At 50.8% G+C, this 24,357-nt stretch overlaps 2 protein-coding genes across 2 annotated transcripts; one reads left to right on the forward strand and one right to left on the reverse strand.

The window, feature by feature from the left end:
- The first annotated feature begins 4,398 nt into the window (after positions 1–4,398).
- FRAT1 (FRAT regulator of WNT signaling pathway 1) lies at positions 4,399–6,810 on the forward strand. Its single transcript, XM_032432508.1, has one exon. It carries the CDS (start codon positions 4,399–4,401, stop codon positions 5,242–5,244), a length of 846 nt encoding a protein of 281 aa, XP_032288399.1. The 3' UTR covers positions 5,245–6,810.
- A 7,645-nt stretch (positions 6,811–14,455) lies between these two features.
- FRAT2 (FRAT regulator of WNT signaling pathway 2) lies at positions 14,456–16,552 on the reverse strand. The gene has a single exon (XM_032432509.1). The coding sequence runs from the start codon at positions 16,550–16,552 to the stop codon at positions 15,857–15,859; it is 696 nt and encodes a 231-aa protein (XP_032288400.1). The 3' UTR covers positions 14,456–15,856.
- Positions 16,553–24,357: the final 7,805 nt, after the last annotated feature.

Genomic DNA, 24,357 nt, shown 5'->3' on the forward strand with positions numbered 1-24,357 from the left:
CAGACTGCCTACATCCTTTCTGCACTGGAGAATGAGTGTACACAGTTCCCATGCCGGGCGGCAGGCAACCCGCCAGCCGGGTGTCTCCTTGCTCCCTTCCTTCCCAGTGGCCTGCCCTGAGCCCCCCAGGCCCTGGGCAGGTCTAAAGGAAAGTCGTAAAATTAATCAGCTCTTTTGTGTGGCTTATTTTTTTCTAGCACTTGATTCTAAACATTTTCCATCAACAGAATTGAAAGAATTTGACCATGAACTACCCTATTACCCAGCACCTATATTCTACCATTAATATTTTTTAGCATTTAAAGAACTGACATATACTTTTGAAGTGTCCACTTGTGGCTTTTAGTATATTCACTACATTGTACAAACATCACCACTAATTCCAAGACATTTTCATCACCCCAAAAGAAACCCCCTACGCATTAGCAGTTAGTCCTAATTCCCTTCTCCTCCCATCCCCTGCCAACCATTAATCTACCTTCTGTCTCTACAGATTTGTCTTTTCTGGACATTTCATACAAATAGGATCATACAAGATGTGGTCTTTTGTGTTTTTGTTTCTTTCATTTAGCATAGGTCTTCAGCGTTCATTCATGTTGCAGCATAGAACAGTACTTCATTCCTTTTTATGGCGAATGACAATCCATTGTATGAATAGACAACATTTTGTTCTTCCATTCATCAGCTAATGAACATTTGGGTTGTTCTACTTTTTGGCTATTACAAATAATGCCACAAACATTTCTGTGCAATTTTTCGTGTGGACATAGGTTTCCAATTCTCTCAGGTACATATCTAAGGAGTGGAATTGCTGGGTCATATGGTAACTAATGTCACATTTCACTATTCATGCTTTACCGTATATCTACCTGTCTCCTGTCTTAACCATCCTTCTAACCATATATTAATCCATCTCGTGTTTGTGTACACTTGAGAATAAATCGCAAACATCAGTACACTTCACCCCTACACTCATCAGCCCGTCTATTAACTAGAATTCTAGTATTTGTTTGGTTTTTTCTTTGCAGGTAAAATTTACACCAATGAATTCTAAGTGTATGGTTCAGTGAGTTTTAACACATGCATATGCCTGTGAAACCCAACCATCAGGCTTCTTCCAGTTCAGTCCTTGTCCCCACCACACCCTCTCCAAAGGCAATCTGTCTTCTGATTTTTTTCCCACCAAAAATTAATTTTGCCTGTTCTGGAACTTCATATAAACAGAATCATACAGTATGTGCTCCTCCTTTTCACTCAGCATACTGTTTTTGAGATGCATCCATGTTACTGCATGTAGCAATACTCCAGTCCTTTTGGTTGCTGAAGAGGATTCTGCCACCATCATCATGTGACTGTGCCATCATTTACCCATTCACCTGCTGATAAACACTTGAGCTGCTGTTTTTATGCTGTTTCCAGCTTTTATGAATAAAGCTGCTATGCTCATCATTGGCAATAGGCCACAATGTGAACCTAAGCTTTTATTTCTCTTAGGTAAATGCCTAGGATTGAAATTCTTTCATAGGGTAAGTGTATGTTCAGCTTTGTAAGAAACTGCCAGACCTCTTCCCAAAGTGGTTGTACTATTTTTCATGTCCAAAATGATGTATGAGGCTTACAAATTTTGAACCAAAGAATAAAAACACAGCTTGTAAGCTGCTACTAATTATTTGCATTTAGATTTTTAAATAATTAGGTTCAGAATATTGTACTAATAAATGTCTGTCTTGACCATACTTTCAAATGAATAATGATTTAAAATGAGGGGATGGCCCTTTCAAGATAAAAAATGCTCAACAGGGGCACCTAGGTGGCTCAGTCAGTTAAGCATCTGCCTTCAGCTCAGGTCATGATCTCCAGGTCCGGGGATCGAGCTCCACATCAAGCTCCCTGTTCAGCAGGGAGTCTACTTCTCTCTCTCTCTCTCCCTCTGCCCGTCCTCCCTGCTCGTTCATTCTCTCTCTCTCAAATCTTTTTTTTTTTTTAAATGCTCAACAAACCAGAAATAGAAGGGAATGTCCTCAACCTGATGAAGCCATCTTTTTATAAAAACACAGAGACAACATCATACTTGATAATGAAAGACTGAATGCTTTTCCCTAAGATCAGGAACAAGACATGGATGTCTGCCCTCACCATTTCTACTCCACATTGTTTTAGAGGTTCTAGCTGGACAACTAGGCAAGAAAGATAAGGCATCCAGACTAGAAAGAAAGAAGTAAGACTATCTTTATTTGTAGATGTTAGGATTATATAGGGAGAAAATCCTTAGGCGCCTGCTAAAAAGAAGTGATGAATTTTATGACATCCTGTAGAAGTCCACATTTCCAAGATTTAAAAATTCACTGGCTTTCTTCAAACTGCCTCTTCCTTTATCCCCACATTCTTCTCTCCACACTTGGAAAGAATAACCCCAACTCTTTTTAAACAACTACCCACCTATTCCCTCCATCCCATCCCTCTTTGAAGGTTTGCTCCTGTAATTACCCATCTTAGAACTGGCCACCAAGACCCCAGAGTCTCTTTATCTGGACCCCAGAGTTCCTCTGGCTCTCCCTTTCTGAATTAGACTGCTGTCCTGCTCTGTGTTCTAAATACTACCGCCCGGCTTCTATATTGGTGTGTACATGCATTGTGGCTGATTTTTAAAATAGCTTTATTGACATAATTTACATACGAAATTCACTCATTTTAAGAGAACGTTCAATGATTTTTAGTAAATTAACTAAGTTATTCAACCATCACCATAATCCGGTTTTGAATATTTCTCTCACCCTGATCATGTACCTCCCCTGGGGGCGCCTAGGTGGCTCAGTCGTTAAGCGTCTGCCTTCGGCTCAGGTCATGATCCCAGAGTTCTGGGATCCAGCCCCGCATCGGGCTCCCTGCTCCGCGGGAAGCCAGCTTCTCCCTCTCCCACTCCCCCTGCTTGTGTTCCCTCTCTCGCTGTGTCTCTCTCTGTCAAATAAATAAATAAAATCTTAAAAAAAAAAAAAAAAAATGTACCTCCCCTGGTTGGCTCATAAGGACAGGGCCACCAAAAGTCTACCTACAAGTGTAGAGTTTGGAAGTTAGGCCTGAGGGATTTGGGATTTTGAATAAAGGTCTAATACCTCCAGGCAACAAGACAGTAAAGGATCATTTTTCCATCCCTCCTCCTTTTAAAAAATGAAGTCTTGGTTAATCATTAAGCCAACCATGATATCTTGAAGGGTTAAAATGATCCATATCTCCATTATCACCCACATAGCTCATATTCCTCCCCTGCCTCCCCCTCCAAGAGGATACTCCCCTGCTGAGCTGAGGCATTCTTAAAATAACTTTCTAGCTCAGGGGCGCCTGGGTGGCTCAGTCGGTTAAGCGGCTGCCTTCCGCTCAGGTCATGATCCCAGGGTCCTGGGATCGAGTCCCACATCGGGCTCCCTACTCGGCGGAGAGCCTGCTTCTCCCTCTCCCTCCGCCTGCCTCTCTGCCTACTTGTGCTATCTCTCTGTGAAATAAATAAATAAAATCTTAAAAAAAAAAAAAAAGAACTTTCTAGCTCAGCTCACACCCCCGCCCAAGACAAAAGACCTCCTCCTCTCCAGGACGGCCAGCCCCAGGCCAGGCCCGCATATACCCATGCTCCCGGTCAAGAAACACTCATCTGGCCTTTCTTCGCCAATTCTTACTCTGCCACCGCTCCCCCGCCCCCACCCCCATCGAACCACAAGGTCCCCGGTCTTCCTTTTCATCCGTGTCAGCCTCGTTTCCCTAATCTCCAGACAGTTCCCTAGCCTGAGATCTCCTTCCTCGCCTCACTCGCCGGGTCATCACTTCCCAGACGCTGGCACCCGGACCTCTAAAGCGCAAATGCCAAAACCAGACGAATTGACGCGCCTAGAGGAGGGGAGTGTGTGGGTGTAAGTGTCTGTGCTTGTGTGTGGAAGAAACCAACTAAATCCACGCCGGTGTTCATTTTCGGGAACTGCCAACCACGCCCGGCTGACAGAGCGAGTATCCGCACCCCAGCGCCCTCCTGCACCCACCACTTCGGGTTGGGGAGCTCAGAACCAGCTAGGCTTCACCCTGCACAGGGGCCCAGCGGGCGCCCCGCCCCCCAACGGTTCGGCGCGCCCCTTGCCCGGCGCGGTGGTAGGGCCCGGCGGCGACGTCACCCATTGTTTACAAATCAACCCGAGCCGGTAGGATTCCGGCTCCCGCGGCTGCAGGCGCGCGGCGCGAGTGCCTGGCGGGCTCCCGCTTCCGCGTCCGCCCCGGGCCCCGGGCCCCCGCCCCCGCCCCCGCCCCCGCTTCGGCCTCAGCCCCGCGCCCCGCGCCGCCGCGGCCCACCGAGCCCCGCCGGCCGCCGAGCCGCCAGCGCCGGCCGCAGAGCTCCGGGTGCCCGGGCGGGGGGCCATGCCGTGCCGGAGGGAGGAGGAAGAGGAAGCCGGCGAGGAAGCGGAGGGGGAGGCAGAGGAGGAGGAGGAGGACAGCTTCCTCCTGCTGGAGCAGTCGGTGACGCTGGGCGGCTCGGGCGAGGTGGACCTGCTGGTGGCCCAGATCGGCGAGACGCTGCAGCTGGACGCGGCGCAGGACAGCCCAGCCTCCCCGTGCGCGCCCCCGGGGCCGCCGCTGCAGCCCCCGCGGCCCCCGGCGGCCGTGCGGGCGGACAAGGCCCGGCCCCCGGCGCTGCCGCTGCTTCTGCCGCCGGCGCCGGCCGAGGCGGTGGGCCCGGCGCCCCCGGGGGCTCTGCGCTGCGCCCTCGGGGACCGCGGCCGCGTGCGGGGCCGGGCTGCGCCCTACTTCGTGGCCGAGCTCGCCGCAGGCCCCAGCGCGCTGTCCCCACTGGCCCCTCAGCCCGGCTTTGACGGGCCTTCGGGAGCGGACAAGCGGGGCGCCCCGCAGCCGCTGTCGGGCCCGTGCCGGCGAGGTTGGCTGCGGGGCGCCGCCGCCTCCCGCCGCCTGCAACAGCGACGCGGGCCCCAGCCCGAATCCCGCACTGGCGACGACGACCCGCACCGGCTCCTGCAGCAGCTGGTGCTCTCGGGGAACCTCATCAAGGAGGCGGTGCGGAGGCTTCATTCGAGACGGCTGCAGTTACACGCAAAGCTTCCCCAACGCCCGCTCACCGGGCCTCTGTCGGCCCCAGTGCATGAGCCCCCTTCGCCCCGCAGCCCTCGCGCGGCCTGCAGCGACCCCGGAGCGTCCGGGAGGAGGGCGCAGCTAAGAACTGGCGACGGCGTTCTTGTCCCCGGCAGCTAACACCCCGGGAGTGGCCACAGCGCCAGCCTCTGCCCGGAGGGCATGGGATTCCCCTGAGGGCTGCATCTCTACTCAGACTGGTGAACTCGCGTTTTTGGAAGTGGGAAAATAAGCTAATGCAGACGAGGAATGGAAAAACCGCGAATATTTTCGCGGGGAACTAATGGAGGGCCCCGATGCGTTTGAAAAACAGAAGAACTTGGCCCTATTTGAGGCAGATTACAGAACGCACCCCAAGCTCACATTCAGTACTACTCCTTATTTGGCGTGAGCAGCCCCAGCGGTGTAGCGTGCGGTTCCACGTCTTCTCTCGGGGCCCTCCAGCCCGGCGACCATGTGGCCACACTCCACGCGTCCCAGGATCGCCGAGCGCCCAAAGGACGAGGATGATCCCAGTTACTTGCTTTACCTTTTCAGGGCTGGTTCCTGATCCACTTTGGGGGAGGGAAACATGAGTAGACAGGCCATCATTTCAGGGAGAACCTCAAACTGCCAGACTTGAACATTTACGACTCTTGAAAAAAACCCATCTCGTGTCTTGTGGGTGCTGGTTCTTAATACAAAACACGCGCTGCCATGAAAGGACCTTTTGGGGAGTTGAATAGGAGTAACGTTCGCTCTGCCTCCGCGTTGCAACTGGCTGCGGTTCTCGCAGGGGCGGGGGAGGGTCCCGCGCGCGCTGGGGAGGGGAGGCGGGGGCGGGCGCTGCGGCGGCAAGGGTAAGGTGAGCCCCGGAGCGAACCCTCCTTCCTCTCTAAAATATTTTCACAGCCGGCCCCCTCCTCCTCGGGTTCAAGGTCTCTGATTCCTCAGCGCCCGCAGGGTTCCGGGGCTCCAGGAGAGCAGAAGAGTTGCCGGGTTCTGCCTGTACTCGGGAGAAGTGCTCGGTGTGTTGCAAGTGCTGGAGTCTTCTAAGGACACGCGCACCGCGGCCACCGCGGGTGTGGGGAGGCGGGGACGTGCCGGGCGCCGGTGCCTTCCGCCGGCGGCCGCGCCCGGGGCTTTCATAGACACTGCCCAGAGTCTTAGCCTCGGGGCCCGGCACTCCTGCTCGGCTCTGCTGTCCTACTCCTAGCGGGTGGCGCTGGCGCTCCTTGGGGCCCCGGCTGGGGGCTGGGAAGACGCCACGTGACGGGCACTCCGGGGACACAGCCTCGCACAGCAGCTTATAATGGACTCTCCGGGGCCATTTGCAATAACAGCTGCAATTCCCTGGATAGACGGAGTTGATGTCCTCCCTCTGCCCCTCCCCCAGCCATGCCAGCTCGCCTTTGTAAGTGAAGGAAACCGAGTAGAAAATGTGACCCTCCAAACGGAGAAGCTGCCGGCTTTGCCATTGTGAAGCGTGGTGAAGTGTTTTTAACATACTGTTCACTTACTCCGAGGGATCGAAAACCGTTTTGTTGGTGTTTTAGTTTTAAAAGATTCAATGGCTTGTTCATCATCCAGATGTGGCTATTGACGTATCTACACTTCGCACCGGAGTGTCTGGAATTGTGGCTATCCTGATTATAGGATTTTAACTTAACTGAAATACTTGTTTTTAATAAATGCATTGGGGGTTTTGTTGGGGTTTTTTGTTTGGTTGGTTGGTTGATTTTATCTTACTCTTGCCTCCGGTCGGAAAGATGCACAGAACACATTTCTCTAATCCATAAACCTAAAAACACTTGAAATCCTTGTCAGCCTGGCTTGTGGATGGTAATTAGAGCGCCTTTGTGTCTGAGCAGCTCCCTAGTTAAGCAGGGTCTGCGTGGCTGGGTGTGTATTGGTGCTGGCATGAAATTAAATGAAAGTGAGGTCAGGTTTTGGACCAATCCCATTCACTAAAACCTTAGAGCCTTTTGGATTACTAGTCCGTGATGGAGCTGTTTTATGAAGCTGCCTCTGCGTGTATTGCAGAGGACATCAGATCAGCCCATCACCGCGGACTGGGAGGCTCATCACTTTTTTTTTTTCCTTTCTACTGTGGTCATTAAGTGGACTTGTTTCACAAGGCAGTCCTTAAGGCTGGGGCAGCTCTTGGGTAGGGGCTGATCAGGCTACAAACCCACTGTGGGAAAGCTGGCTGACAGAGTCTGAAAGGACTCCTCTCTCTGCCCTTGGCATGTTTGCTACCATTCTCTCCCTAAGCGGTGACCTAACAGCCCGTCTGTCCCTCCCCTTCTGAGTTACTTCAGTCTGTTCCCTCCCGAAAGGAGCCACACTAGGCGACAGACTATCCAGGGTTCAAGGCTGCTTATTACATGGGGTCCTTAGACAAGTTGCTCAACCTCTGTGGGCTTTGGTTTCCTCCTCCATAAAACAGACGAGAACTGAGATGAGGAAAAGTTCATGGTGACTGGCATGTACTGGAGATGAACAGTCTCTAGTCCCTACTTCCTTCCTTCCCAGGACTGCCTCTTGGTAGCCAAACGACTGGGTCCTCAGTTTCTCATGGAAGAAGAGCATGCCATGGTCCCAACAATGCTTTCTGGGTTGACTGCTATGATAGAGTCCTGATTTTCTAACACCCTTTCGGATTCCCTGCCTGGTGTCTGTACCTCCCCATTCTCTCAAATACACTCACAGCCCCTGATGGCCTGTGAGAAGTACCTCCAGAGCACACCGAGCCAGCTAGTTCCCACAAGCTGTCCAAGAAGGGCTGGGGGAGGCTTGTCCAGTGCCGCTCAGCAAGGGAAGGCTGATTATGGAGGCTCCTACACAGACTGAGGAAGGGAGACGGGGGGGCTCCAAGGGTGCACGTGGCTGCCACCTCTGGGCACTGAGCAGGAGGGAAGTGGTCACGTGCTGGCTGCCCCTGGCACTGGAGGAGCCCTGAGGTCCTCAGCCCCACTACTTAAGTGGGGATGGGGTTTCCTGGAGGTCAAAGGCTTAGGAGCAGTCCAGGGCTAAACTGGCCATGATTCGATGCCCCTGCACAACCTGTGCTGGCTTCTTGTGATGATTAAGGCTAGACTCAATCATGGGGCTCACGCTGTACTACTCCCTCCTTAAAAAAGGAAGACTGGAGAAAACGAATGCCTACTATCAGGCACTTTAAATACACTATAACCCTAACTGTCCCTCTTTTTAAAAATCCTGCAGCTCTTACTAGTCACCCCCAAAATCCTTTTTCGGAATAAGTCAAGGTGTACACAAATGATTTTAAGTTATTAGACCATTTTATAGGTGGAAAAATAGTCCCAGAAGGGGACAGGGCAGAGTGACCTACCGAAGTCACTTACGAAGTCAAAGGCCTATCAGAGTCTAGAACCCAGGTCTCCGGGCTCCTGGCTCAGGCCTCTTTCCAGTAGCCTCGTACCATCACACGCAGTCCAATATTGGTCACTGCACAACATCACACAGGAATGACACCCCTGCCGTTGTCCAACCTGGTGGCCCTGCCCCCGGAACCCAGAAAACCCTACCCCGGACTCCTAGGCTGAACTAGAGAAAGCCAGCTATGCCACAACCATTTTCTTACAAAATGTTCAGCATCCTATGAAGACAGCTAGCTGGCACAGAAAATGGAATAAAAGACCAAGCTCTAAAGTCAATGAAAAAAAAAACAAAATAAATTAAAACACAGAAAGTGGCAAATAACAAGCACTGTGAGGAAAAGAATGGCACGCCTCACGGAGGACTGCAGAGTCTGCCACCCCAAGATTCCGTTCTAAATTAGGCCCAAATGCTACAATATTTGGATTCAATTTTCACCCTTCCTTTTTCAGCTCATAAGCAGAGACATGGAACGAAGATCAGACACCACTTTCCTATCCAGCAAAGTCTGTGTTGAACCCTGTGATCCCTTCCTTCCAATCAGGAAAGAGTTACCCTGGCAACCAAATTACTAACTCACTCAATTAGCTGCCCCCCTCTTCCACCAATGCTCAGTAATCAGAATGTCAGCCCAGGGAGAGCTCAGCCTCAGGTGGTCTAGTGCTATTGCCTCATTTAGCGATGGAAGCCCAGAGAGGTTTCCACTCGGAGGTGCACTCGCTGGAACACCATGCAGGCAGGTCCAGGCAAAGGGGCAAAACCTGTCCCGTGCAGCACGTCGTCCTGGTCTTCCATCCATAACTGAAGGGAGAACAAGTGACCTGCCCTTCACAGTTTCCCAGAAAGCATGAGAGATCAGAGCGCGGGCTCTGCAGGCAGCCCTCCCCTGCCTCCCCACAGGCGGCCGTGGGATTCGGGGCAGGGTCCTTAATCTCAGTGATCTCAACGAACTCATCTGCAAAATGGGGCAGGAATAGAGCCCACCTTGAAAAATTGTGTGAGTATTCAATTAGATAATGTAGGGGAAACAAATAGTAAACACTCAAATAATAAAACATCAATCCTGGAAGCTATTGCATGAAGGCCACTACTTTATTTTCTGTGGAAAATCCTGCCTTTTAAAAGACTTCTCCGATCTGTTTCTTAAAAAGCATAAACCTGAGCACCTGGGTGGCTCAGTGAGTTAAGCGTCCGCCTTCCGCCCAGGTCATGATCCCAGGGTCCTGGAATGGAGTCCCTTCATCGGGCTCCCTGCTCAGCAGTGAGTCTGCTTCTCCCTCTGTCTGCCGCTCCCCCATTTGTGTTCTCTCTCAAATAAACAAACAAATAAATAATAAAATCTTTAAAAAAAAGCATAAACCTGTTTCCTCTGAAGATTAGTTGCTTGAGCATACATATAGGTAAGTGCTAAGGCAAGTATAAAGGAAGGGAATATTCAGTCTAGAAGAGGTTTAATCTCAAAAGGGTGGCAACCCCCTTTATCCCAAACCTTGAAAGCAGATCAGGATTGGGACTGGTAGAGTAGGAGCAGCAGGGAATATGACAAAAGGGGAGGACAGTCTGGGACCACGGCTCTTAATGCTCCCATCAGAAAAACCATCCCCTTCTAATTCAAATTCAATGCTCAGCTGAAGTTCTGCATGCCCACCCTGTCCACTCCTGTTGCTAATTTGTACTGAGAAAAATCATGCAATTTCTTTGCAGGGAGTGATCTTGGAGTTCATTTTGTTCTTACTCTTCATTTTATTTACTGTCATTTTGGGTTATCTCAGGAGCTCATATGTGAATGTCTTCTTTTCCCAAAGAGATTAGATATTTTTTGATGGCAGAGGACAAGATGAGGAGGATGTGTTGGGCAGATTATCAGGCCATTCAGCATGGGGGATGGTCTGAGGTTGGGGAGAACATTTATGGTCAGCCAGATCAGTTGAATGGCTGTTGTAACAACCAGGTGATAAGGACCTTGGTGGGAAGAGAGAGGAAAAGACAAGACACGCTTTGAAAAGAAAAAAAAGAAAGAAAAAAACCATAGGCCTCCATGCGGTACCTTGTGGCATCTAAAATGTCAGTTCTGGAGGCAGACTGCCTGGGTGGCCAATTCTGGCTCTTTCCTTTAAAGCTCCTTCCTGTGACTTTGGGCAGGTCACGTCACCTAACCTAACCTCGAGTTCCTCATCTGTGAATTCCGATAGTAATAAAGTCCCTGCTTCATAGGGTTGTGAGGATTCACCGAGCTCATGCTAGTAAAAATACTGAGGCCACTGTCCCAAAAAGCTGCATTTAGTAACGCTGCCTGGGTGTTGGCAGTTAGTAAATATTTGCAGAGCAAACAAATGGGGTGATTTCAACAGACTTGTAGAGCCCAGGGGAGTGGGGTGCTTAGGGTGAGGAGTTGTGGTTCCTAGAAGTTCAGAGAAGATGGAAAAGGAAGGACAGCAGCTAAAAGGGAAAAACTGAGCCAAGGGAAGGATCTGCTCAACCAGGAGAGACCTGTGCTTGCCCAGCTGCCACGGAGGATGGGCCGAGGGAGAAACTGAAGGGAAGACACTGGAGGGGACAAGCCGGCCTGAGGAGGCAAGAAGGCACAGCATGCCCAGTCTGGACATGTTTGAATGGCAGGGCTCAGGGGGGTCAGAGGGGTGGCTGTCTCACCTGACAGCACCTTATGTCACAAACCGTCCTGCCACGGTGGGCTGGGGACCTGTTGGCCGTTGGAACCAGTGTGTATCACCCTACGTGCCCCGGATCGCGGTGGACGCTTCCGGTGTTCTTGTGTGAAGGAATCCTTCTCTGCAACTTACACCACAATAGAATGGAAGCTAAATCTGCTATCAAGGAGTTTATTAACTGCTCCCCTTTATCAATTAACTGACTCATAGGGGGTAAAATTCACAACCCCCAACTGATAGGCTGTTCAGGCAGTTTGTTTGACTTATTGATTTGGGTGGGTTAAAAAAAAAAAATCACAAGCTGGTTATCATCTTGTTACCTTTGGCCTGCCTTTTGCCTGTTTCTTTTTTACTAAATTAGATTCCACAACCTAACTTGGTTAAAAATTGATTTCCTAGGTTTTCCCAAAAATCTTCCCTGGACTGGAGTCATGATCACCTTTCTCCAGATGCACCAGGCATAGTACTTGGCTTCAGCCGGGTTAAGGAGGCGAGGAACTCACGGGGCAGATATTCAAAACACACCGCTTAATGGTGCCGAGGAGGGAAATTGAGTTAACTTCAGGGTGCAAAAAAGATAGTGAAAGTCACTGAGCACGTTCTGATTCCATATAGCCTGGACCTAACCACAGAGGATGTACGCAGAAATAATGTAGCTACAGGTGTGTGTGTGTGTGTACTGAGCCTGTGTAGACACACACGCACACCCACCATGCCGCACAGTCCACCTTGCAGCCTCCCTTGGTTCTACTCTTACTTTCCGTCCATTCCGATTATTTACTCTTCTTCCTCCCACGCAGATGGGATGAGCCGGTCGTCGGAACGAACCGGGTAGGCATCGTGCGCCAGTGCGGCTTCCCACCCGCCGGCATCTCCCCGGCGCCATGCACCCGCCTCAGCTCTGCCAAGTCCTTAGCTTCAGCCCTGCTCTCTCTCCGGCTTCTAGTCACTTAGGAGGCACCGGGCTGCTGTCCCTCTAACTTCGCACATGAAACTCCTGATCAAGCCCCATCCCCCACCCCAGCAGCCAGCTTGGGCTGGCCACTTCCCTATTGTTCTGGACCTTCTGCGCTCAAGACTCGCAGAATGTTACCAGGGAAACCTGGGCTCCAGCTCCTTCAGAAGATGAGAGTTGCCTCAATTCTGCTGGCTCGCACACCCCCGGTTCTGTGCCCAGCCGCTCCAAAGGGCTAGGGATAGCGCAGCCACAGTCACTCCTGGGCCAAGTCCTAGGAATGGGCTCTCCCAAGCTGCAACCCCTTGGAAATGGTCATGGCCTCGACACAGAGACCCCTGCTCAGGCCCCGGCCCAGGCTCTCTACGGTCTCTGCAGATGGCTGAATCAGGAGCAGGGGCTGCTCATGAGATGTGCGGTAGGTTCAGGCAGGAGGCCAGGGGATCAGCTTAAGAGCCATGAGTTCGGATCCTGCTCTACCACCAATAATTCCTGCCTCTCCCCATTATAAAGAGCAAAGTAACACCTTATGAAAGGTGCCAGCAGACTACCTGCCCTTAAGAGGTATCACTTCTCTCTCCCTCTCTCCCTTGCTTCTCAGGTCCTGTAGATCCTCTCTCCTTGTCTGAAGACACCACCCTAACTTCATTCCTGAGCGCTGTTCTGGCCGTAGTGCAAACCGCCAGACATGGGCACTGGGTGCGACTGCACCATCTTGGCCCTATGTCCTCATCTTACAGACAAACTGAGGTTCCAAGAGCAGCAGCTAAAAACCGTTTGTTGTCCATGCCTCTCTTACGCAATTCCTACTACCTTAGGGGAAGGCCTTGGCCCCAAATTTGCTTGTGAATTCTTCCAGGATGTCTCAAACCCTGCCCCACCCCAGATCCCCCAGGACCCTGCACATTCGTGGCTGGCATTCAAGACAAGTTTGAGAACAGTGATGCTACTGTGTTAAGGTCTGTGGGATGCTCTTAAGAAAACTGAATAAATCCAACACGGGAGAAAATGGTGTCAAGAAAGTCTCATACGGGTGGTACAGTACACCGGAAGGTCTGGTTGAGGAACAGATCCCGGAACCAGGTGCTGCCCGGGTTCAAATCCCAGCTCGTCCACTTAAAAGGTGGTAATTTCCAGCAAATCACTCAGTCTCCTGGGCCTCGGTGTCCTCATCTATAAAATGGAGAAAACAGCACCTACCTCATGGCCCATAAAACCATGATTTAAGGCACCCAGAATAGTACTTAGCACACGTGTGCCCAGAATGATGAAATCAGAGGGACAGACTGGTTTAGAAGGTTATGTGGAAGCAGCCTTCTGGCAGTTAGAGAGACTTGTAGGGTACAGTAGCAAAAGGCTAGGGACAGCTTGTGCTCATGGTGGCTGAAGTTAGTGAGGGCAAGTTGTACACATTTGGGAGACAGATATGGGCCCCCTGGGAGGAAGGGACAGTGGTGGTGCCAAGAATTAGCCATATCATTTTTTGAACATGTAAGTTATCTCAGACATCCAGATCTTCATTTAATCCTCTCAACTACCCTGTAAGTAGTATTGTTTTATTAAGGAGAAGGAAAAAGCACAGAGCAGTGACTTGCTCGTTATGACACAGCTGATGAGTCGCAGAGCTGAGTCAAACCCAGTCACTGAGTACCAGCTTTCTCCTGCAGCCCCAGCGTGGGTGAGTGGTGGGCAGGCCAGGGAGGAAGAGGTGCTAAGCAGGACAGGACCTAAAGGAGCTGGCTGGCAGACCTCTGCGCTGGACCAAGTAGGAAGGGACTCAAGAGTTCCTTGGGGAGGTTGGGCCTGAGGACAGGAAAGCTTCAGTTAACCTAACCCCTGCATGTTCTAACCAAGCCATTTACAACTACCAAATGCATGGCTGTGAAACTGTTTTTCCTTTCCTAGCCCATAGCTCAACACTGGGTCAGTGGCGACAGAGGAAACAGGATGGCTTTGCCTGTGCCCTCCCCATTCTTCACACACAAAAATCCAGATGAAAACCACCTCCCTCCACCCCCCCCTCCACACCACAGCGAGTCACTGGGCCTCTGCCCTCCAGCCTAGAAAACATTTCTGGAATATGTTCTTATTTCACAAAGGGAATGGAAGCCCATCCAGCAGGTTTCAAAAACCTGGCCTTAATCCGCTGATCTCGTGGAACATCAACCCGGAAACAATGAAGGACGGCAGCCCTACCGACGTTCGATGCTGAGCAAAGCTGGCTCCAGCCATTTGCCCAGGTGCCCCCGAGGACACTCTCCATAACGAAGATATCCCCTATGTGTTTTTCTTTTCCCCGCTTTCCACCAAAAAGCCAAGACCACGCTCCAAAACAAAAACCAAATTTATTCAGCAGACATTTTAATTAAGAAATCCTATAAATCAGGACCACGACAATTTCTGACACTCCGGTGCGAAGTGTACGTCAATAGCTACATCTGGAGGATGAACAAGCCATTGAATCTGTTTTTTAAAATTGGTTTAGCTACCTTAAGTTTGGGGGTGGCACTTCACTTAAAGTGCCGTCAAGTTTCACAAGGGTAAAGCCAGCGGGTTCTCCTCTCGGAGAGTCACATTTTAAACACGGTTTCAGTCACTCACAAGAAGAGCTGGTGACAGGAGGAAACTGTGAGGGATGAGGACCCACAAAGGCTCAGGCCCACGGCTCCACAGATGGTCAGAACAGAGCAGAAAAACTGCCAGGGTCTCATCTATCCCATGCAAACACCAGGAAGGGTGGAATAAGAAAGTCTGGCTGGGAGGACAGGGAGACTGTTTATGACTTTCTGAGAAAGCTCATGGCATGGCCAAGAGTGGCCCCGAGAGAGAAGGAGGAGGAGTTCTGGGAAGAGGAAAACACAGAAAAAAAAAAAAAAAAAACCAAAATCACTCTCCCCATTTGTCCCTCTCTGCCTCTGTGTGTCCTCAGCAGACTCCAAGCACAGACAGCGCTCTTCTTGGAGCAAGAGAAAGAAAAGACATAAGGGTGAATTTAGCTGTCCCAGGAACCCCACAGCCTTTTGCGCACAGCACACTGTGACCTTGACCCACAGGTGGCAAGGTCAAGTCAGTTAAAAGTCCACATTCAACTCCAACTCTACCCACCTTCAAAGTTCTCCACCTCCCTCTAACCCACTAACAGGAGCTCCATCTCCCACAGCCACCAAACACCAATTAGGTGGGAAGAAGGGGGTGACGGCAACCCACCCACCAACAAGCTTTTACATTCTTCTTCCCTCCGGAATTTCTTTGCACAGCCATTGTAGCACCATTTTCACTAAGCTCTTCCACCAGAAAATAAAGAAAATGTATGCGTATCATTAGTTTTCAAGTATTGTTATAAAGCCCTGGCGATATCCGCCCCTTGGAGCCCAATCTTAAAACAATCCAAGCACACGCCGCCCCCAAGGGTTAAGTCAGGTACAAGTCGATGCAAGTAGCTGCCACAGTTCTCCCAGTTTATCCCAGGTCCTTGGCCCCGAGGTGGCCGGCGAAATTCTCACGCGGCACGTCTGCGCCCTGGCCGGTGCATTTCACACGCTCTTGTTCTCCGACAGCCTCGCTGGGGCCCGTAACTTCTCGCCTTGAGGTCTCTCCCCACGCGTCTCCCCGCAGCCTGGGCGGTCGCTCCCAGGACGGCGACGGCGGCTTCAGCTCTGGGTTGGGGAGGGCAGGACGCTGTTGGGTCTGCGCAGCGGCGTCCTCTTCCTCCTCCTGGGGCCCCGGGTCAGTGCAAGGCGCCGGAGGGCTGCAGGGCGACAGGGTCCGGTCCGCTGCGGCCGCCTCCGGGCCCAGAGGCGCCCGCGGGGCTCGTGGCTGCCACGGCGGCGACGGCTCGCTGAAGCCTCCGCACCGCCTCCTTGATGAGGTTCCCCGAGAGCACCAGCTGCTGCAGGAGCCGGTGCGGGTCGTCGTCGCGGGCGCGCGTCCCGGCTGGGGGCCATCGTCGCTGTTGCAGGCGGCGGGAGGCAACGGCGCCCCGCAGCCAACCTCGCCGGCACGGCCCGGGCAGCGCGCTGGGGCCTGCGGCGAGCTCGGCCACGAAGTAGGGCGCAGCCCGGCCCCGCACGCGGCCGCGGTCCCCGAGGGCGCAGCGCAGAGCCCCCGGGGGCGCCGGGCCCACCGCCTCGGCCGGCGCCGGCGGCAGAAGCAGCGGCAGCGCCGGGGGCCGGGCCTTGTCCGCCCGCACGGCCGCCGGGGGCCGCGGGGGCTGCAGCGGCGGCCCCGGGGGCGCGCACGGGGAGGCCGGGCTGTCCTGCGCCGCGTCCAGCTGCAGCGTCTCGCCGATCTGGGCCACCAGCAGGTCCACCTCGCCCGAGCCGCCCAGCGTCACCGACTGCTCCAGCAGGAGGAAGCTGTCCTCCTCCTCCTCCTCCTCTGCCTCCCCCTCCGCTTCCTCGCCCTCCTCCCTCCGGCACGGCATGGCCCCCCGCCCGGGCACCCGGAGCTCTGCGGCCGGCGCTGGCGGCCCGGCGGCCGGCGGGGCTCGGTGGGCCGCGGCGGCGCGGGGCGCGGGGCGCGGGGCTGAGGCCGAAGCGGGGGCGGGGGCCCGGGGCGGACGCGGAAGCGGGAGCCCGCCAGGCACTCGCGCCGCGCGCCTGCAGCCGCGGGAGCCGGAATCCTACCGGCTCGGGTTGATTTGTAAACAATGGGTGACGTCGCCGCCGGGCCCTACCACCGCGCCGGGCAAAGGGAGGGGGACGCGCGAGCAGGGGCCGGGCTGCGGGTCGTCGCGGGCAGTGCAGGGCCGCGGCCGGAGCCTTCTGGCGTTTGCTCTCGGTACCTACCTAGGAGGGGATCCCGGGAGTGGGGAGAGCTGCGTACTTCCTCGGCCCGGTACGCAGCACAAGAGAACGCCGACTCTGAGGTGGTCTGGGTTGGTTTCTCCCACTCGCGGACACACCCACCCACACACCCAACCCCTCCTCCTCCGACGCTTCCTCGCTCCCCACGTGTCAGCAACGCTGGGGCCCGCCCGCTCCGCCCCCGCGCGCCCGCAGTCACCCGGACCTGGCGTAGTGGGGGAGGGGCGGGCTCCGCCGGCGGTCCGGCTTCGGCGCGGTGGGGGCGGGGAAAGGAGGAGGGAATTGGGGAGCAGAGAGGACATTGCAAAGGGGGCAGGTTCGTTACAGGGTCTGGTCTCTGAGACTTCCCCTCTGCGTTGTCCTCAAGTCCCCACGGACACTGGGAGGGAAGGACGCGTCCCCACGCAGGGCTAAAGAAGAGTTGATTTTGTTCATTAAAAAAAAAGTTAAATAGAAATATAGGACGGTGGGGGAAAAAAAATCTTTCATAATCATAGGACTCAAACATGTTCACATTAAAATTTTTTTTTTCCCTTTCCAGCTTTTCTCTAGCAAAGTGTATCATACAAACAACCACACATACAGTGTTAACGCTTTTCCACTTCTCTTACACCATAAATGGTGTTCTTGTTATTGCATGCACTTTGAAAACCTATAATGATTACAGAAGTTTCCATCAAGTTGCTGTTCCATAAATTATTTAACAATTCCTTTAGCGTTTGCTGTTTACCAAATTTCACCACTCTAAGTGTGTGACTAACATTTCTTTTCGTAAAACTTTTTCCATGTTCATGATTCTTTACTAAGACCATATTCCCAGGAGTGGAATTTTAGGTCAAATGATATGGATATTTTAAGGTTTCTGATAAACGTACCAAACTGCTTTCCAAGAGTTGAGTACATTTATTCTCCCATCATTGTGTTGAGTATTATAGTTAAAAAAATTTTTTTTTCTGATTTCATAGGTGAGACTGACATCTCCTTTGTGTTTTCATACCTTTGATGTTTAGTGAGGTAGAGCACTTTTCTAAATGTTAACCAACTGTACTTCCTTTTTTGGTGAATTGTCTGTTTCCTAGTAAATTTTTCCTCTTGAGATTTTCTTATGTATTTGCGTGACTCCTCTATACACCAGAAGTTAAGTTAACCCTTTTCTTTCACATTTTGCTCTATTTCTTCAGGTTTTTGTTGGCCCTGTACAGTCATTTTTTTCCTCTACTAAAACTTAACAAATTTTATGTAGCTAAATCTACAAAATCCCTTTCCTTGAGAATTCTAACGTAATGCTAAATTTAGAGTCGTCTCCAGAAAGTTATTAAATATTCAGTTCTATTTTCCTTAGTTTTTTTTAATGCCTTGTGGTTGTGCGTTTTTGTTTTTTTCAAATCCGTCTGGGATTAATTTTGGTCTTTGGTGTAGGGAGATGATATGAATTTTTTTTCCCCCAGAGAGTTTGCTGGTCTGGGCTGTATGTCTTCATTAGAACAGAGGTGTGTGGGCGGTATGAACACAAACTCCGTCCCCGTGAGCTCCTGGTTGCTGGTTAAACTGAGGGTTGTGAGGACTGGGTGGGGCTGGGAATATTTTGATCAGTCTGCTATGTGGAGTCAAAAGAACCCTGAACAGGTTGTACGAAGATCTAGATTGAAGTCTCTCATTCCTGCCACGTCCTGGGTGTGTGGCTCCTGGCAAATCAGTTTACAAGTGTTTTCACTTGTAAAATAGAAAAATAATCCCTGCCCTGCCTCCCTCTGAGGATTGTTTTCAGGATCAAATGAGATAATGGGAACAGGCTTTGTCAGGCATTACACAAATGTAATGTGGGATTAGGTCCAATGATTTACTAACAGAGGCCTGGCTCAAATCCAGCGATTCCCCCAGGGAAACGGCTAATATATTAATGATAAATGTTCCCCCTTGCAGCCCACTAAGTAAAATGGACCTGAAGGCATTGCTTCCTTCCATTTACCCTTGAATTCTGCCTCCTGTCTACCCTGACTTGCGCTTCTTTGAGGCCTTCTGAAGTCAGCCCAGAGGCTCCCAAGTCCCGAGGTATGTCACCACAGCTAGTTTTGCAGGTTTTGGTGACAGATCCTTTCCCAACTGGCAGCCTTCCTCCTCCGTCTCCGTCTTCACACACTTACTGATGAGGATTGGAAGCCATTCCCCCCAGAGAGAGCGATTCTCATTTTCATTCTGATGGTACTTATGGAGAATTTCAATGGGAATAAAAATTAGGGGAGGGTTTAAGGATTTCACTAGAGTTAAATGGTAATTTTTTTCCCTCCTCTCTGTAAGATGATGCCTGCCTGTAAGTAGAGAAAAGCAGTTTTATGCTCCATTGACTTTAAACCTTAATGGAGCTGGTGTAGCTATTGTCTCTAACCCAGCATCTCTGGGAGTCGGTTCTGTCTTCTTGTCAGGGTAATTCCCATAGTGTTCTTAGTACTATAGGAAATGGAGCTTTGAGATGACATTCTTTTAGAAATCTTCCCTTTGTAATGTTGCTTTTGTGTGAAGATTGCTATGTAAATATGCCGGGGCTTGGTTATTATACTCTTCATTATAGAGATGAATTCATTAGAGAAGACCAACTCCATTTTCTGGGGGCACTTCTCTGGGGAGCTCTGAGAAAAGGAAGTGCTGTGCTGGACCAGTGGGAGGCAGAGAAACGCCCTGGATTAGGAATCAAAATACAGGATGCTAGAGAGGCTCAGATGCAATTAAAAGTAATGAGAGGGCATCAAGAAAGGACGTGATGATGATGGTGGCTGCCTGCCTGGAGAGAGATGCACACAGAGGGTATTCAGAACACCCCGTGGAAGGGCACAGAATTCAAGGGTTTTCTGCATTAGTCTACACTGCACTGAAATATTCCCCAAGGATTTGCTTTCCACATGGACTTTGCTTTCAGTTACTTGCACTCAGAGATACCAGCTGGGGTGAAGTGGGATGGACACTAGGCTTATAATCCCATCTGGATCCAGAAACTTCATCCTTCTGTGCCTCAGATTCTGAATGTGTAAAATGGGGGATGATCCCTTCTTTACAAAAATGTTATATGGCGGGGCACCTGGGTGGCTCAGTTGGTTGGGCGACTGCCTTCGGCTCAGGTCATGATCCTGGAGTGCCGGGATCGAGTCCCGCGCATCAGGCTCCCTGCTCAGCGGGGAGTCTGCTTCTCCCTCTGACCCTCTTCCCTCTCGTGCTCTCTGCCTCTCATTCTCTCTCTCTCAAATAAATAAATAAAATCTTTAAAAATAAATAAATAAATAAATAAATAAATAAAAATGTTATATGGCATGAGAATATGTATGGAAAGGCTAAGCACATGGGCCCTAAGGGGTGACATTGGAGTTAGGCTCTGGGGGTAGAAATAATATTAGTGATGTTCAAATTAAAAATAAGGCAAATTCTAAAAAAAAAAAAAAAAGGCAAATTCTGTGGGCCATCAGCAGACAATGGATAGACAAATTGTGGCATATCCATACAGTGGAATATTACTCAGCCGTGAAAAGGAATGAAATGCTGATATGCTACGTTATGCTAAGTCAAAGAAGCCAGGCACAGAAGGTCGAGTATGGTCCAGCTCTATGGAACATCCAGAAGAGGTAATTCATAGAGCCAGAAAGCAGATTGGTGGTTGCTTAGGTCTGGGGGGGTGGGAATGTGAGGGGGTACATAGAGATGGCTGCTAATGGGTACAACGTTTTCTTTTGGGAAGCTGAAGGTGTTTTGGAACTTGATAGAGATGGTAGCTACACAACACTGTGGGTGTACTAAACGTCACTGAATTGTACACTTGCGCTCTCTCTAAAATAGATAAATCTTTAAAAAAAATTTTCCTTGGACAAAACTAAGTTCCAATAACAGAATAGCAATTGCCAAGGGTTAAGGGAGGGGGTTGGAGGGAGGCTGAGGGGAGCTCAGGAGAATTTTGGAGAGTGATGGAACCATTCAGTATCCTGATTGTGATGACAGTTACATACATCTATATATAGATCTTAAAATTCAGAACTGTACATTGAAACAACAAAAGAAACCGTGAACACACATGCACCTTATGGTGGTGGTTGCATGGGGGTACATGTTAGTCAAAACTCAATGAACACTTAAGATGGATGAATTAATCATATGTAAATTATACCTCAATAAGGTTGATTTTTATATTATTTATTTATTAGCACAAATAGGGGGACAGGCAGAGAGAGGAACCCTGCTGAGCATGGAGCCCGACATGGGGCTTGACATGGGGCTTGATCCCAGGACCCTGAGATCATGACCTGAGTTGAAGTCAGACGCTTAACTGACTGAGCCTCCCAGGTGCCCCAAAAAGGTTGATTTTTAAAAATTTGCCTTGGAACATGAAGGCCATAGGCCCTATGAATTCTCTATCAACCACATCGTATGGGTAAGTAGGAACCATGACAAATGGGCTGCTGGCCATGAGCCAGCCTGGGCCTCGTGGGGAGAGAGAAATGGGCATGTTTGCCACAGCCTGGGGCTCACTTTGGGAGGCTGTAACCCTACCCATTCTATCACCTGACACACTGAAGAACATCTACAGTGTCCCAGGTACAGTGCCTATTTCTAAGGCCACATAGCAACAAACACTGGAGGCAGTCCTTACAAAGCTTAACAGTGTGTGCTGGTCAAAATAATGGCCCTCCAAGATGTCTATGGTCTAATCCCTGGGGGCCCTGTGAATATGTTACCTTACATGGCAAAGGGGACTCTGCACATGTGATTAAGTCAAAGATCTTGAGATGAGGAATTTATCCCAGATTGTCCAGGTAGGCCCCATGTAATCACAAAGGTCCTTATAAGAGGGAGGAACAAGGGTCAGAGGCAGAGAAGGAGACTGTGACGGCTGGCTTTGAAGATGGAAGGGTCTGTGAGCCAAGGAGTGCAGGAAACCCCTCACACTGGAAAAGGCAAGGAAACAGACCCCTGCCCCCTGGAGCCTCCAGAAAGGAGCATAGCCCTATTGATACCTTGATTTTAACACAGTAAGACCCACTTTAGGACTCTGACACTAGAACTGTAAGAAAATGAATTTATGTTGTTTTAATCCATCAAGTGTGTGGTAATCTGTTACAGAAGCAATAGGAAACTAATACACGTTCTAACGCAGAAAAATGTGTAAAAAACCATGATTGTACTCTACCTTCAATATGGGTTATAAAAGGATTGGCTTCCAAGCGTAGTGGTTCAACCCCAAAGGAGCAGCTCCACCCAGTCATAATGAGTTAGGAAATACTCAAGGATGGAGTGGCAGTGTTCACAAAAACCCATTCCTTCTTCGCTGGGAACACAGCTAGAATGTTGCTCAGACCCCATTGCAGTGAAGTGTGGCCAAATGACTGAGTTCTAGCTCATGAAATGTGAGCAAAAACAATGTGTGCTGACCCATGAAAACCTCCCTTATAGGACCATCCGGTGCTCCCTCCTGTTGTGCAGACAGTCTGTCGATGCCTGGGGCAATCTTGGAGGCCTCTCGGGGAAGATGGCAGCCCCCCCCCCCCCCCCCACCACCATCACAGGCCATCCGGAAATACCAATCCAGATTGTCAGGAGAACCTGAAAACGACTTTGTGTTAAACACGGAAATTTTGAGGTTTGTTACAGCAAATGGCGTCACGCAAATCAATAGAGATGGGGACAGGCTAAGAGGGGAGAGAGAAGTGGGGAGAGTAGCACACCGAAGCAACTTGGAAAAGCTCAGCGTGCCTGGAACCGAGTGGCAGAGGTGAGAAAGGGACACGTGAAGGATAGGGATGCTGCACTGCCGAGCACTGTGTCCGCTTGTGGGCACAAGTGAGTGAGGGGACCTGATTTGCATTTCCAAGAGGGCAGTACCCACCCCCCCAGGAGGCAAACCCCAAAGAAGTGAACACGAAGGCCAGATGCCTGTTCAGACTGATGGCAAGTCGAGGCCTCCCTGTGTGAGGAAGGGCTCCACGGTCCAGACGGGTGCAGCCCAACCCCTTCCTTCTCCCACACAGCAGCCCCATGTCACCCTGGCCTTCCTCCCAGGGACACAAGTTCCATTTCCCAAGTCTCACAGGCCCTGTGTTTCACAGAATCTTGGCGAGTTTGTCCTAGAAAGGGCAGGTCGCTTCAAGTAGGCCATTCTTGGTTTCCCTCCCTGAGTAGCTTTGCTTCTGGTTTCGGGGGGCAAAGGGGGCGGGATAGGTGAGTCCATGCATCTGTAGACCCCGACCTGTAAGGACACTTGAGGCCTTCTCTTTCCCATTTCAGATTCCTGCCTGCAGATCTCAGGCCCTCCTTGGAGACATTGCTGGTCTCATCCACAGAACTACATGACCTCATTTGGAAAAACATAAATCCTGCCCCCTACCTGCCCATTTGGAAATGCAGACTTGAGGACACTGTCTAAATTCATTCTTAGCTGTTTCCGGCCTACATCCCTAGGCCTAGTGAGCTGTGCGTGGCCTCCAGCTTCCCTCTATAGTCGTGACCACCTTTAGCAGAGGACACCGGGTTGGGAGTTGGCGAGCTGGGTTCTAGACCTGGTTCTTCTAGTACCTGGATGCTGAGAAAGGTAGCCCCTGCTCTGGGCTTCAGTGGCCCCATTTGCAAAGCAAGGGCTTTGGACTCGATTGCTAGAGCATTCCCTGGCTCTAGGAGCCTGCGTGGCACCTTGGCTGATATCTGGGCTCATAATTTCTTTCTTTTTTTTTTTTTTTTAATGATTTATTTGAGAAAGGATGAGAGGAGAGAGAGAGCACATGAGAGGGGGGAGGGTCAGAGGGAGAAGCAGACTCCCTGCTGAGCAGGGAGCCCGATGCGGGACTCGATCCCGGGACTCCAGGATCATGACCTGAGCCGAAGGCAGTCGCTTAACCAACTGAGCCACCCAGGCGCCCCTGGGCTCATAATTTCTTGAGCTTTCTCATATTCCTCTGACAAAATTAGGATGGCCAGAAGCTAGTCCCGAAAAAGATGTTGAGGGAACAAGTGGACTTCTCTGTGCTTTTTACTCTGTTTCCAACTCTGTAAAATAGACATAATAAAAACATCTAACTCAGGATCTATTTTAAGCAGGAAAGGAAGAGTCAGCTGCACCTTGTGATCAGCTTCCCAATCCCAAGTAAATGATGGCCCTTCCCTCATCACCCAGGCCCACTGAATGTACACTTCTAGATACCTACTGGCCTGGATTTGGGGTTCGTTCTTCTCTCTCTTTTACTATGTAGTTTTATTTTTTTAAATGGAATTCTTTTTTTTTTTTTTTTAAAGATTTTATTTATTTATTTGAGAGAGAGAATGAGAGAGCGAGAGAGCACATGAGAGGGGGGAGGGTCAGAGGGAGAAGCAGACTCCCCGCTGAGCAGGGAGCCCGATGCGGGACTCGATCCAGGGACTCCAGGATCATGACCTGAGCCGAAGGCAGTCGCTT

This window comes from Phoca vitulina, unplaced genomic scaffold, assembly GCF_004348235.1.
Source record: "Phoca vitulina isolate PV1807 unplaced genomic scaffold, GSC_HSeal_1.0 scaffold48, whole genome shotgun sequence".
In the NCBI taxonomy this organism is placed as follows: Eukaryota; Metazoa; Chordata; class Mammalia; order Carnivora; family Phocidae; genus Phoca; species Phoca vitulina.